General features: G+C 37.0%; 1 protein-coding gene across 1 annotated transcript in view; it reads right to left on the bottom strand.

The window, feature by feature from the left end:
• Positions 1 to 3135: 3135 nt before the first annotated feature.
• The window catches only part of pdxka (pyridoxal (pyridoxine, vitamin B6) kinase a), a 17161-nt gene continuing 9624 nt past the window's right edge, over positions 3136 to 10672 (bottom strand). The window contains exons 6-12 of the mRNA XM_016486384.1: positions 8115 to 8149; positions 7869 to 7954; positions 7049 to 7094; positions 5726 to 5837; positions 4319 to 4455; positions 4008 to 4074; positions 3136 to 3873 (exon numbers count right to left, since the gene is read on the bottom strand). Of these exons, the coding sequence (XP_016341870.1) occupies positions 3761 to 3873; positions 4008 to 4074; positions 4319 to 4455; positions 5726 to 5837; positions 7049 to 7094; positions 7869 to 7954; positions 8115 to 8149 (596 nt within the window). The 3' untranslated portion in view covers positions 3136 to 3760. The remainder of the gene's footprint in view (positions 3874 to 4007; positions 4075 to 4318; positions 4456 to 5725; positions 5838 to 7048; positions 7095 to 7868; positions 7955 to 8114; positions 8150 to 10672) is intronic.

The following is a 10672-nucleotide window of genomic DNA, read 5'->3' as shown; positions in this document are numbered from 1 at the left end:
AATCCATAATTATGTCCCCACTGGATGCAACAAATGCCTCGTTTATAATGGGTTTTAATGTTTTTGTCTCGTTGCTCCGGCCGGACAGGGCATCACAGTATGGTGAGGGGCGTAACATTTTCGTCACACGCTTGAGGTATTCGGCCAATCACAATGCACTGAATAACTGACCAATCACAGCACACCTCGCTTTTCAGACCGATGAGCTTTGTAAAAATCAACGCATTTCAGAAAGGCGGGGCATAGAGTAGAAACAATAATGTGTACTATGTGGAAAGTAATGTTTTTTGAACCTTAAACCGCATAAACACATTTCATTACACCAAATACACAAAATAATGTTATTTTTAGCAACATCATATGACCCCTTTAAGGCTGTCCTGAAGTTTGTCATTCAACAGATATATGAAGAACAGTTGTTTGGCCACAGTTCCAAACATGTTAGAAGCAAAGAACCTCACAGCAACTGAATCATGATGGTTGGATGTTGTAGTTTTGGGGGATCTTTCTGGTTCAGAGCCCAACAAACTTCCATCATGATGTCAACAATTACACCAAAGACTGCTTGAGGACAACATGATGCCTTCTGTGCAACAGATGAAGCTGAACTAGAAAAGCAAATCCAAAAAGGATTGACTCAGACAAAAGACAAGGAGTTTAGAACAACCAAGTCAAAGGTCAGATTTCAATGGACGTAGTGAGGAACATGAATGGGCTCATACATGCAGGAAACCCATCTAATATCACAAGTGAAGGAATTCTGCATGAAGGAATACGCTAAAAAACAACCCTAATGATACTGGCTGCTAAATGTCACCATTAATACTGTTCAAATTGAAGTGTCAGTGTCCACACATGCTGACAAAGGGACACATTTCATGAGGCTTACTTATTCACAACACTGTAAGTCAAATTTGTGTTAGTGTGATAAGCTTTTTTTATATATATGGGATGCCAAGCAAAGGCATCTGACTACTGCAGGCAAAAGCAATCCAATGTGCTTATTCACAAGGCAGCAACTGCTTATCAGCAAGCTATGTAAGATAATTTAGAAGCACATGCAGAGAGAAAAACTCCTTCATACCAGTGAAACAATGTGTCCAAAACTAAGTTTGACGTGTGGTCAAAATAATCAGAAAGTAGAACTTAAAAGAATAATACAGTTTTATTTGCCAACATGTTTTGGTACACAGGCCTTCATCAGGGCTAAAAGATTGTTTTTAGCTAAAAGGCTAAAAGAAGATTGTAAGCATACAATACAAAAAACTAATTTAAATACAAACAAAGACAATATTCTGTTCTAATGTTGAACTTCTAAACAACATTCTATGTAAAGCAAAGTTCTACTTTCTGGGGTGTGTGTTCCAGAAGGCAAGGTTAACTTACCGTCACATATACCTTGAACTCTCGGTTGATCAACTAAAATCTTGCTTACTCGAGGTATGCCAGTTCCAAAACCGCAGTGTTCACGGTGAACAAACTAGACTTTAGGTGCGTCCCAATTCATGTACTTATGCACTATTCTATGCCATTTTGTAGTATAAATAGTGCAAGTAGTGTATTCACACTGAAAATTCCCCCCAAAAAAGTGCATTTTAAATACCAGGATGATGCACTTAATTACCTGAAAAAACAAAGCGTGGAATGTTGGACACTTCATGCACTCAACTGTTGTAGCTTTAATTATGTAGCAGAGGGGGAGGGGATATCAGACTCCAATGATGAATGACAAAATAACCGTATATAATTCATACACTGCACAGTTAAGTACATAGTGCATAAGTACATGGTGTATAGTGCATCATTTGGGACACAACTATTTTCAATAGAGTGCCGAATCCACAAGTCATCATAGAAATGGGTGCTAAGAAGAAGTGTGCCATACTTCTATTTTGTTCTTTTTTTTTGTTTAATGTCAAAATTCTTTCTTAATGCATATCACCACTTAATGTGTGGTTGTGCAATCATTTTTTTTATCTTACAGTTTAATCAGTTTTTATTACTGTGAACAAGAATTGTGTTTGATGCATAAATTAATAAGATAATATGGCTTTTTATTGTTTAGCTATTTTACTTGCACATTTGTTACAATATATTTCTATAACAAAAATACAAATGTGATATATTTTACGTTGCAAAAAGAGAAAAAAAATGTTTGAATGGAAATCCATGTGTGAGATAAGGATAAAATTAATAAATCAGTAAAATAAAAATAGCTTTATTTTATTATAGTGATTTGAGAAATATATAAATATATAGGAAATAACCTGCTTTCTGGAACACCCCCCCAAACCCCCCTGCATTAAACAATATAGCATTAAAGTATCTTTGGATAAAGGCATTTACCAGCTGAAGAAATGTTAATGTAGAAGTGCACTGTACTTGCTGATTTTTTATGAGTACTCAAGTTGATGAAGTTTGTTTTTTTTTTTGGTTTTTTTTTAGCATTTTGTGTGAATTCCGTTTGTTCCTTTCTGTTAACAAATATGTTTGACTTATTTTTTGAAGTAGAATTTTACTTTTGCTTGAAGAGTAGCGATAGTCCCTTTACTTTGTTCTGCCCATTTTATTCTATGTACTTTCAAGCCTAGTGTATTAGCAATGGTTTAATAAAAGCAAGTTTACACTTCAGCCTGTGAAGGTCATTTGGATGGAGCTTTTTCTTCAGCTGTGTGTAATGTTAAATCTCTTAGCCTGTTTGAAAACAATGAAATCTTGATTCAGCAACCTGGTTTGTTGTTAGTAAACAGTCATTTAACCGTTTAAATGAAAGTGTTTAAGGTTGTAGCCTGGACATGTACTCACTATAACAGAGCATACATGTAAAATTTATCAAATGAAAACAGCGTTAGTGTTGGAGCACATGGTGTGGTTTAGGTGGACGTTGAGACTACACAAAGCAGCATTATTTCAAAATTACCATCATTGCATTTCCCATATATAAAAAGAAAAACACAGTTAATTTTTCCCCACATTTGGCACTTTCTGAAGTACTGCAGAAAAAAAAATCTTTGTACACAGTAACTACACAAATTTGTAGAGTAAAATGTCTTCAATTGGACCATAATAATTTAAAAATATTAAAAAAATGAAATTCCTGGATACAAAGGATGAATAAAAATTGAAGGATTTTATTATAATGAATAGTCAAAATATGTCAGTTGCCATGGCCATTATTGCTAATTATTACAAAGATGAAGACTTTTTAGTATGATATAAAACTATATATTTTCAAGGCACATTCTTAGTATAGACAATTGATTTTTATTATTTAATAGACATTTTTTCTTACACTTGGCCTGACTGGGCTTGTACAGTTGTTCTGATGAAATAAGACTAACAGGTCGAATAATATGTTACATATAACACAGACTGAACCAAATCAAATGTTAGACAACACTCATATGACGTTTTCTTAATGTTAATAAATCATCATAAATACTTAATACAGATAGACACATGCATAAATCATAATAAAATACTAATAATGGCTAGATAGTCATATGCACATTATGGCAGGAATGTGAACATAATAACATTAGGTACCATGTTAGTTTTTGGATGCAGTACCTGCACTAATGCACTATGAAGTACCAGAAGTCACCGTTTTAATTCTAAGAACATTAGTGTTGATATAAAAGAATTTATAACACTACAGGATAAAATATAAGCCGTCCACCATCCAAATTATTGTTATTGTAAGCTATTGCTGTTAAATGTGACATTCATACGGTCTAGTACATAGTCTAAGATTAAAGCACTACAGAACTAGAGCATTCAAAACTATCCCAGGATCCTCAATGTCTGCTTTACTCTGGACCATCCGCAACTCAAGCTGAGCAGGACTGGGCCTTCGATTCGGACCGGCCACCTCTGAGACGAACAAAGGTAAGGGATGAGTTACATTATCATCATATAATAGTACTAAACTAAAAATATGCTGCCAAAAAGGGAAGCTACTGAATGTTGTGACTCTCTAATAGGGACTTTGCAACAGAAGCTCTTACCTTTTGCATAAGTAATGGTCCTCTTAATGACATGGTAAATGACTGAAACCGTCTTTTCACAGGCCATCTGTCAGAAACACATCAAGGGCTTTGGGTTATAATTCAGCATATCCTGCAGAACATTTTAGCTTTTATTTTGGACCTTTGTTAAATGGCGCCAAACTATTTGTACACTTAAGCCATGTATTTTTATAGGTTGCGTAAATGACCAAATGTAGCCACTGCATATGACTTGCTGATGCAAAAGCAAACTGCTTTATTCTTACACTTGATAATGCAACTATATTTTAGCATGATATCGTGTTGCTGACCTTCAGATCATTTGGGTGGAGATGTGTCCACGCCAGCAGCATCGCAGCAAACAGGTCCCCTGTTCCCACAAACACAGCATCCACCCTGGGGATGTCCATACGGATCTGTTGAGTCACCATGGTACCATCTTCTGTCACTGGACAAAAAGACAAATGTACAAGACTGTACTTAAGGGCTTTAATGAGGGAAAGAACTACAATCCCATTAAGCTTTGTGAATGACCTGAATCAGAATAAAAACAATAAAACTACCGATTTAAATGTTGATTATACATAGAAAAAATACACTTCAAGTTTATTACAAAATATGCAATAAACAATAGACAAATCATTTAAGAGTGTAGGGAAACCACCATGAGCAGTGTTTCAGGTTAATGAGCGGGCACTAAAAGTGTCACTATTCTCTGATTGGTGGAGATTCTCTACAGAATCATGGGTAATGCAATTTTTTCAACAGAAATTCTGCTGTTAAACATGATTATTTTAGATAGAAACAAAAGTGAAAAAGCATTATTTGTGGACAATTTTGGCAATGTTCACATTGAAAAACTGAGATGCATAAGCTCAGATCAATGAAGCCTACAATCAATCAGTTTCAAACAGTAATACAAAACCTGTGCTAACTGAAAGGAGACGATTTAATCCAGATTTAATATTATTTGGTACTAATATAAAATAAGAAATGTATAATTAATTTTTGTAGGCTGGTCATTTTTGACCAGGAACCCCACAAGTGTAACAGGGTGGGAAAAAAATACTAACAAAGTTTTTAAAAGTTATCCAATTTTTGGGGGAGCGCTGTTATACCCTGTGTGAGCAAAGTTGGTATTTTTTAGTCCAATGTGACAACATTAACTAGTAATTCAGGGACAAAAAATAAATCCTCTCTGGGTCAAAATATCTGGAACACAATATGAGGGTTAATTGTTTATTGAAACATGATTATTTCAAAAATACATTGAAATAATTTGGGCTGATGGCTTCAAAACATACCATTGATTACCACCTTGTAGCTCACAGTAGGTCTGTCTTTACAGTTTACAAGTTATCATTAAAAAACTATTTCCCTATGGAGAAAACGAATGGGATTTTCCTTCCAGAACCTGACTGTTGCTCTCTATTAGTCTAACTGTAGGCTGTTCATGGTTGCCGAACAACAGCAACTTAAACAGGTGTGTGGTTATCTTCCTCTAACAACAGTTTAACAGAGACAAAACAGAGACAAGCGGCAAGGTGTGACCTTTGAACATGCTATGCAAAAAGAGGCGACTGAATTCTGAAATATAACTGAAACTTACTCCACCCAGGCAATTACAGATGATGAAAAGTATGAAGCAAGCATGGCAAGAGCTGTAAGTTTCATTGTACTGGGCTCCAACTTGTTTGGAAATTAAATGACAAAATCACCTCTTTTCTGGCTCCCCAGGGCAACCAGATACTGATCCCCCAGAGGAGAGGGCAGTTCAGAGCTCGTGATGACCACTGTGTCTGGACCCATCGAATGCAACAGGTTCATAACCTGAAATACAACCGACAGTTTCGGTTTCTGTTCCAAAAGCAATCTGCAATTGGAGTTACATTTATTACAGTTACAACAAGTTAAGCTCAGTTGTGGCATACTGTTCTGAGAGAAGTTTCAATAGTATAGCCACAAGACAAACTATATGCCTGTTAACATGACTTTTGTGGAAAAAAATCCACAAAAAAAAAAAACACATTTAAATTGTGTTCACATTTACTGTTGTTCAGCAACAAAAAAAACTCTTCGGATCTAGACGATTCACTTAAATTACATATTTTGATTCAAAACGGCGAATTTCGCCAAAAAGCGACTAGTTTGCAGGTATGCATGCGATGCCTGGCCTCCTTTATTACTTATTTAAGCCCTTGTGAAGAGAGTATCTTCAGAGTGTTGATTAAGGACAGTGGGCTTGGCAGGGTAGTGGGTGATTCTACAGCTAACAGGCTTGACTATTCCATGGACAAATACAATGCTAATAGTATTTCACACAATGTTGTCAGGCAGAGCTTGGACCACAGTGGGAACTGGAGGCTAACAATAGTAGACAGTGTTTCACACATAAAGAGCCGTATGTTGAGCCAAAGTGAGTGGGCAAGCAAGTTCAGAGCGACTACACTGACCTTCTCTGTCGAGTTTCACCCAGTAAGGCACACCACTTTTCAGATGTTTCCACAAACTGAACTACAGTATATGTTTGAAAAAAAATGAGGTGCGAAAAACAATATGATGCTATTAAATGAAACAGGCTATTGTCTAAAACCTAGTGAAGTGCTTTGCTGTCTATAGACAACTTCCTCACTGAAAGGGAACCGATTTAGATGCCCTACGGCAGCAATTCCGTGTGTCATACCATCAGTGTTTCTTACATGAAGCACAAGGGAGACTTGATTTGTATTTCTGGTTAAGAGGCTGAAAAAGTTCAGCACACATATTTTGCTCATAAGTTGGCCACTGTGCTGAATCGGCTGCGATGCTTGGTTTAAAAATGACTTCTGTGTGAGCTGCGCTTTATACATGCATATATTGACAACAAATAATGAACCTTTTTTTGCAAAAGTTTTGCTGAAATTTACAGCGAATGAACAGAGCTGTGAGTGTGGACAGCGGTACATCATAAAAACATCCCAGTGCTGTTATACTTTAAAACAAGATTTTTTGCATCACTAGAGAAGCTAGCTGCATAAATAAAACAACTAATAAAAACTTACTTCAACTGCATCTTTTTCTGAACTTATGTTTCTACCAGTGAGGAGCCTGTGAGAAAGAAAATGAAATGATATATTATTTACATATGCTGGGTGTGTCATAATGACGATGACTTGTGGGTGAACCACAGGCATAAAACATGAAAATCCAACCATCCACAAATGCCCCCATTACCCCATTTTGCCTTGATTTATAGAACAGCAGAGACAGACAGTGAAGTATGTATGGAATCAGAACATGACCTAGGCCGGACACCATGTGTTATCAACAACTTTGTCTTAAGCATGTGCACAGATCTCTGACGCAAGCAACCGCAAATTCCATCCCTTAAGAGACTCCATTTGCATTTGGTATGAACATCTGTTTTGGGTGGGCCAAACATGTACATACTGAGACGTGGCCTAATGGTTAGAGAGTCGGACTCGTAACCCAAAGGTTGCGGGTTCGAGTCTCGTACCGACAGGGATTGTAGGTGGGGGGAGTGAATGTACAGCGCTCTCTTCCACCTTCAATACAACGACTGAGGTACCCTTGAGCAAGGCACCGAACCCCCAACTGCTCCCCGGGCGCCGCAGCATAAATGGCTGCCCACTGCTCCGGGTGTGTGTTCACGGTGTGTGTGTGTTCACTGCTGTGTGTGTGCACTTTGGATGGGTTAAATGCAGAGCACTAATTTGAAGTATGTGTCACCATACTTGGCCACATCACGTCACTAATGTCACTAATACTAATATTGTATGATCAGATCATATGAACTAGGAGTACACAGGGCCTTAGATTTCTACACACATACACAAAAAATCAGCATAACAGGACACTTACTCAGCCTCAAACTGATTGGGAGTGATTATGTCAGCAGCTGGAACTACTTTGTCCCTGTAGATGGGCAGCAGGTTCTCAGGAACATACTAAAGATAACACCGAAAGTGATCAGTTCCTTAAACTATTTTAACCACATCTTAAGTGTTTCACAAAGTGTTTCTGCTGAATAAAGGGTTAAAGTTTTGCATAGAAAAATAAGATGCAAATGATGACGGGAAATGATTTTATCATTTTAGATATGCTCACCATAGCCCCATTATCGCCCAGCACCGGATCACACACTTGGAAAGCATAAAAACAGCAAAAATAAGCATAATAAACATAACTTGCTGTAACACATGTTGATGTTTGGATCAGTGCTCAAAATTCCATCTGCACACCCCTTTCCCAAAAATACCATTATGTTTTTATCATGTTTGACTCGCACAGTAAAATTCCATGGATTCTTACTGACTGAACTCCAGATAGAGCTCTACTGGTAACACTTTACAATAAGGTGCCATATGTTAAAATTAGTTAAAGGGGTCATGAACTGAGAAATCAAATCAATCTTTTGACATAACAGGTCAATGTACTAAAAAACATCCCGTAAGTTTCAAAACTATTACGTTAGTTTAAAAACAGCTTTTATTGAAACCAAGCTCAGAAAGCGACTCGTTTAGGAATGAGCCATTTTATGACATAATAGTGTAGTTAAGCTTCGCCTCTGCAGGAGAAGATCAACACCTGATTCTACATCACTGCCTCTTTAGCCCCGTCCACTGATACTGCTTGTAGTAGGAGGAGAGGAAATGCTAGAGAGATGCAAACACAGGATTTCTCCATCAACAGAACCATACAGATGGCATTACAAGATTACAAGACACTGTGTAGTGTAAGCTTTTGAATGGCCTTCCTTGTGATCCAAACATATCTAGATCGGATGCGAGCGCTGCTGCGTCATGTCTTGAATTAATTTCTCTTTAAGGTCAGAAGCAGCGCAAATGCTTATACAGTATGTCAGAAATAGAGCGGGACATCAGTTTACTGTCGGGGATTTGTTGTGTCAATCCAGTGGAATCGCCGATTAGAGTTGATCCAACAGTAATGTCACACATAAGTCATTTAGCAGACGCTTTTATCCAAAGCAACTTACAAATGAGGAAGTAAGTGTGAGTAAATGTGCTTTTACCACTATTGCATTGTCTGTTCCAGACCGCTTGATATATACTGAGTATTTATACATTTTTCACCCAAATAACCCATGTTGTTTTCAGAGTACGTCACAGCAGCGTCCATCTGTTATTTTAAAAGCGAAACTGTTAGCCAATCAAAGCAGTGGGCGTTTACTTGCGAGTCTTGAATGCGCCCCGCCTATAAAAACAGACCGTTCTGCAGAGAGGCTGAAAAACAGGATAGAAAATAGCCTATTACTTCTAAATGTTTATGTAAAAATCACACTAACATTATAAGTGAACCTCAGACATCAGAAAATAATAATAATAAAAAAATGCAGTTCATGACCCCTTTAAGTAATGCAAACTCTCAGAAGAGTTTTAGCTTGTTAAAGGATATGACAATGTTAATGTATTTGGTCTTGGTAGACTAGATCTGCTATGCTGCTGCTCCCGCTGTGTGGACGCGCTACTGTCAGTATATGGGCCATTCTACAGAATTGGTCCAAACTGCTGTCCCACAACTAAAAACACATTTAAAAAGCATTTAAGTATTCAAATCCTTCTATTCTCTATTGAAACCCACAATAATATTTAAAATATTAGTAAACTTAATATATATAAAATCATCATTTATTGGGTGCTTTCAATTGGGAGGTGGCTGTCCCGAACCCCAACCCCTAAATTTCAACTTATGAAAATGATACTGAAATATTTTTTGTATTTTGTTTTTCTATTGTTGTTTTTAAAAATATCTTTTTGATTCTTTTAAAAAGTGAAGTAAAAAAAAAATCTAAATTTTATATTTTCTTTGTAAATTATGAAAATTTATTTAAAAAAAGGTGTCCCACGTTTTCATGTCACTGCCAAAACGGTGTATGTTTTAGTCCATTGGCTGAGACTGAAATTAACTACACCCCTACCTTTATGATCAGGAAATATTTATGTCACTCTCATAGCTACAGGGTGAGTAGATGGGCCCCATTATTTTGAGGTAAATGTGTTCAAAAGTCTTACAAATCTGTGTGTAACTCTAAGAAACGTCACTGTTGATTCAAACACCTTTTTTTCTACAATTAAGCACACTTTTTTGGGAGTTATTCCATATCATTTAATTTTTACGCATGTACAACTGTTCAGAACTGTGCTAGCTAACCATGTGCTGATTGTCATCTTTGAGACAGGTTCAAAAGTATCTAAAATTGTCACTACTGAAACATTTGGTAGAGTTTGTTATCCCATAAAATTGTCACTATCGAAACAGTCACTGAAAATATGAAGTCTGTAAACGCCCGTTAACACAAGCCAGAGACGTTGAAGACGGACGCACAGAGAAAAATACTGTAGCAGGCAGTTCACTCGCTGTTCATGATGCACGAACTAGTGGAAGAAAATCCTCAATATTGATTTGGGGGTTTATATGAATGTTTCTGAGGGGAACTGACTGTCTTCAGAAAAGTTTACGTGGTATTTTCTTTTAATCTCGTCTCTGTATAGTTCATATTAAAGCAGTGTTTCAGCGCAGAGCTGCTTTGTTTACAGCTCTAACCAAGGAAACGCTGTATCTGGTGTTCCAGAAGCGCCTCCTGCTGTCAGAGAGTGAATCTGCATCTCATTCAGAGCTCCTGCTGTTTGCTTCGTTCAGGCATT

Source organism: Sinocyclocheilus anshuiensis, unplaced genomic scaffold (assembly GCF_001515605.1).
Source record: "Sinocyclocheilus anshuiensis isolate Anshui unplaced genomic scaffold, SAMN03320099.WGS_v1.1 scaffold834, whole genome shotgun sequence".
NCBI classification, from domain to species: domain Eukaryota; kingdom Metazoa; phylum Chordata; class Actinopteri; order Cypriniformes; family Cyprinidae; genus Sinocyclocheilus; species Sinocyclocheilus anshuiensis.
This window is presented reverse-complemented; position numbering and strand designations above follow the sequence as displayed.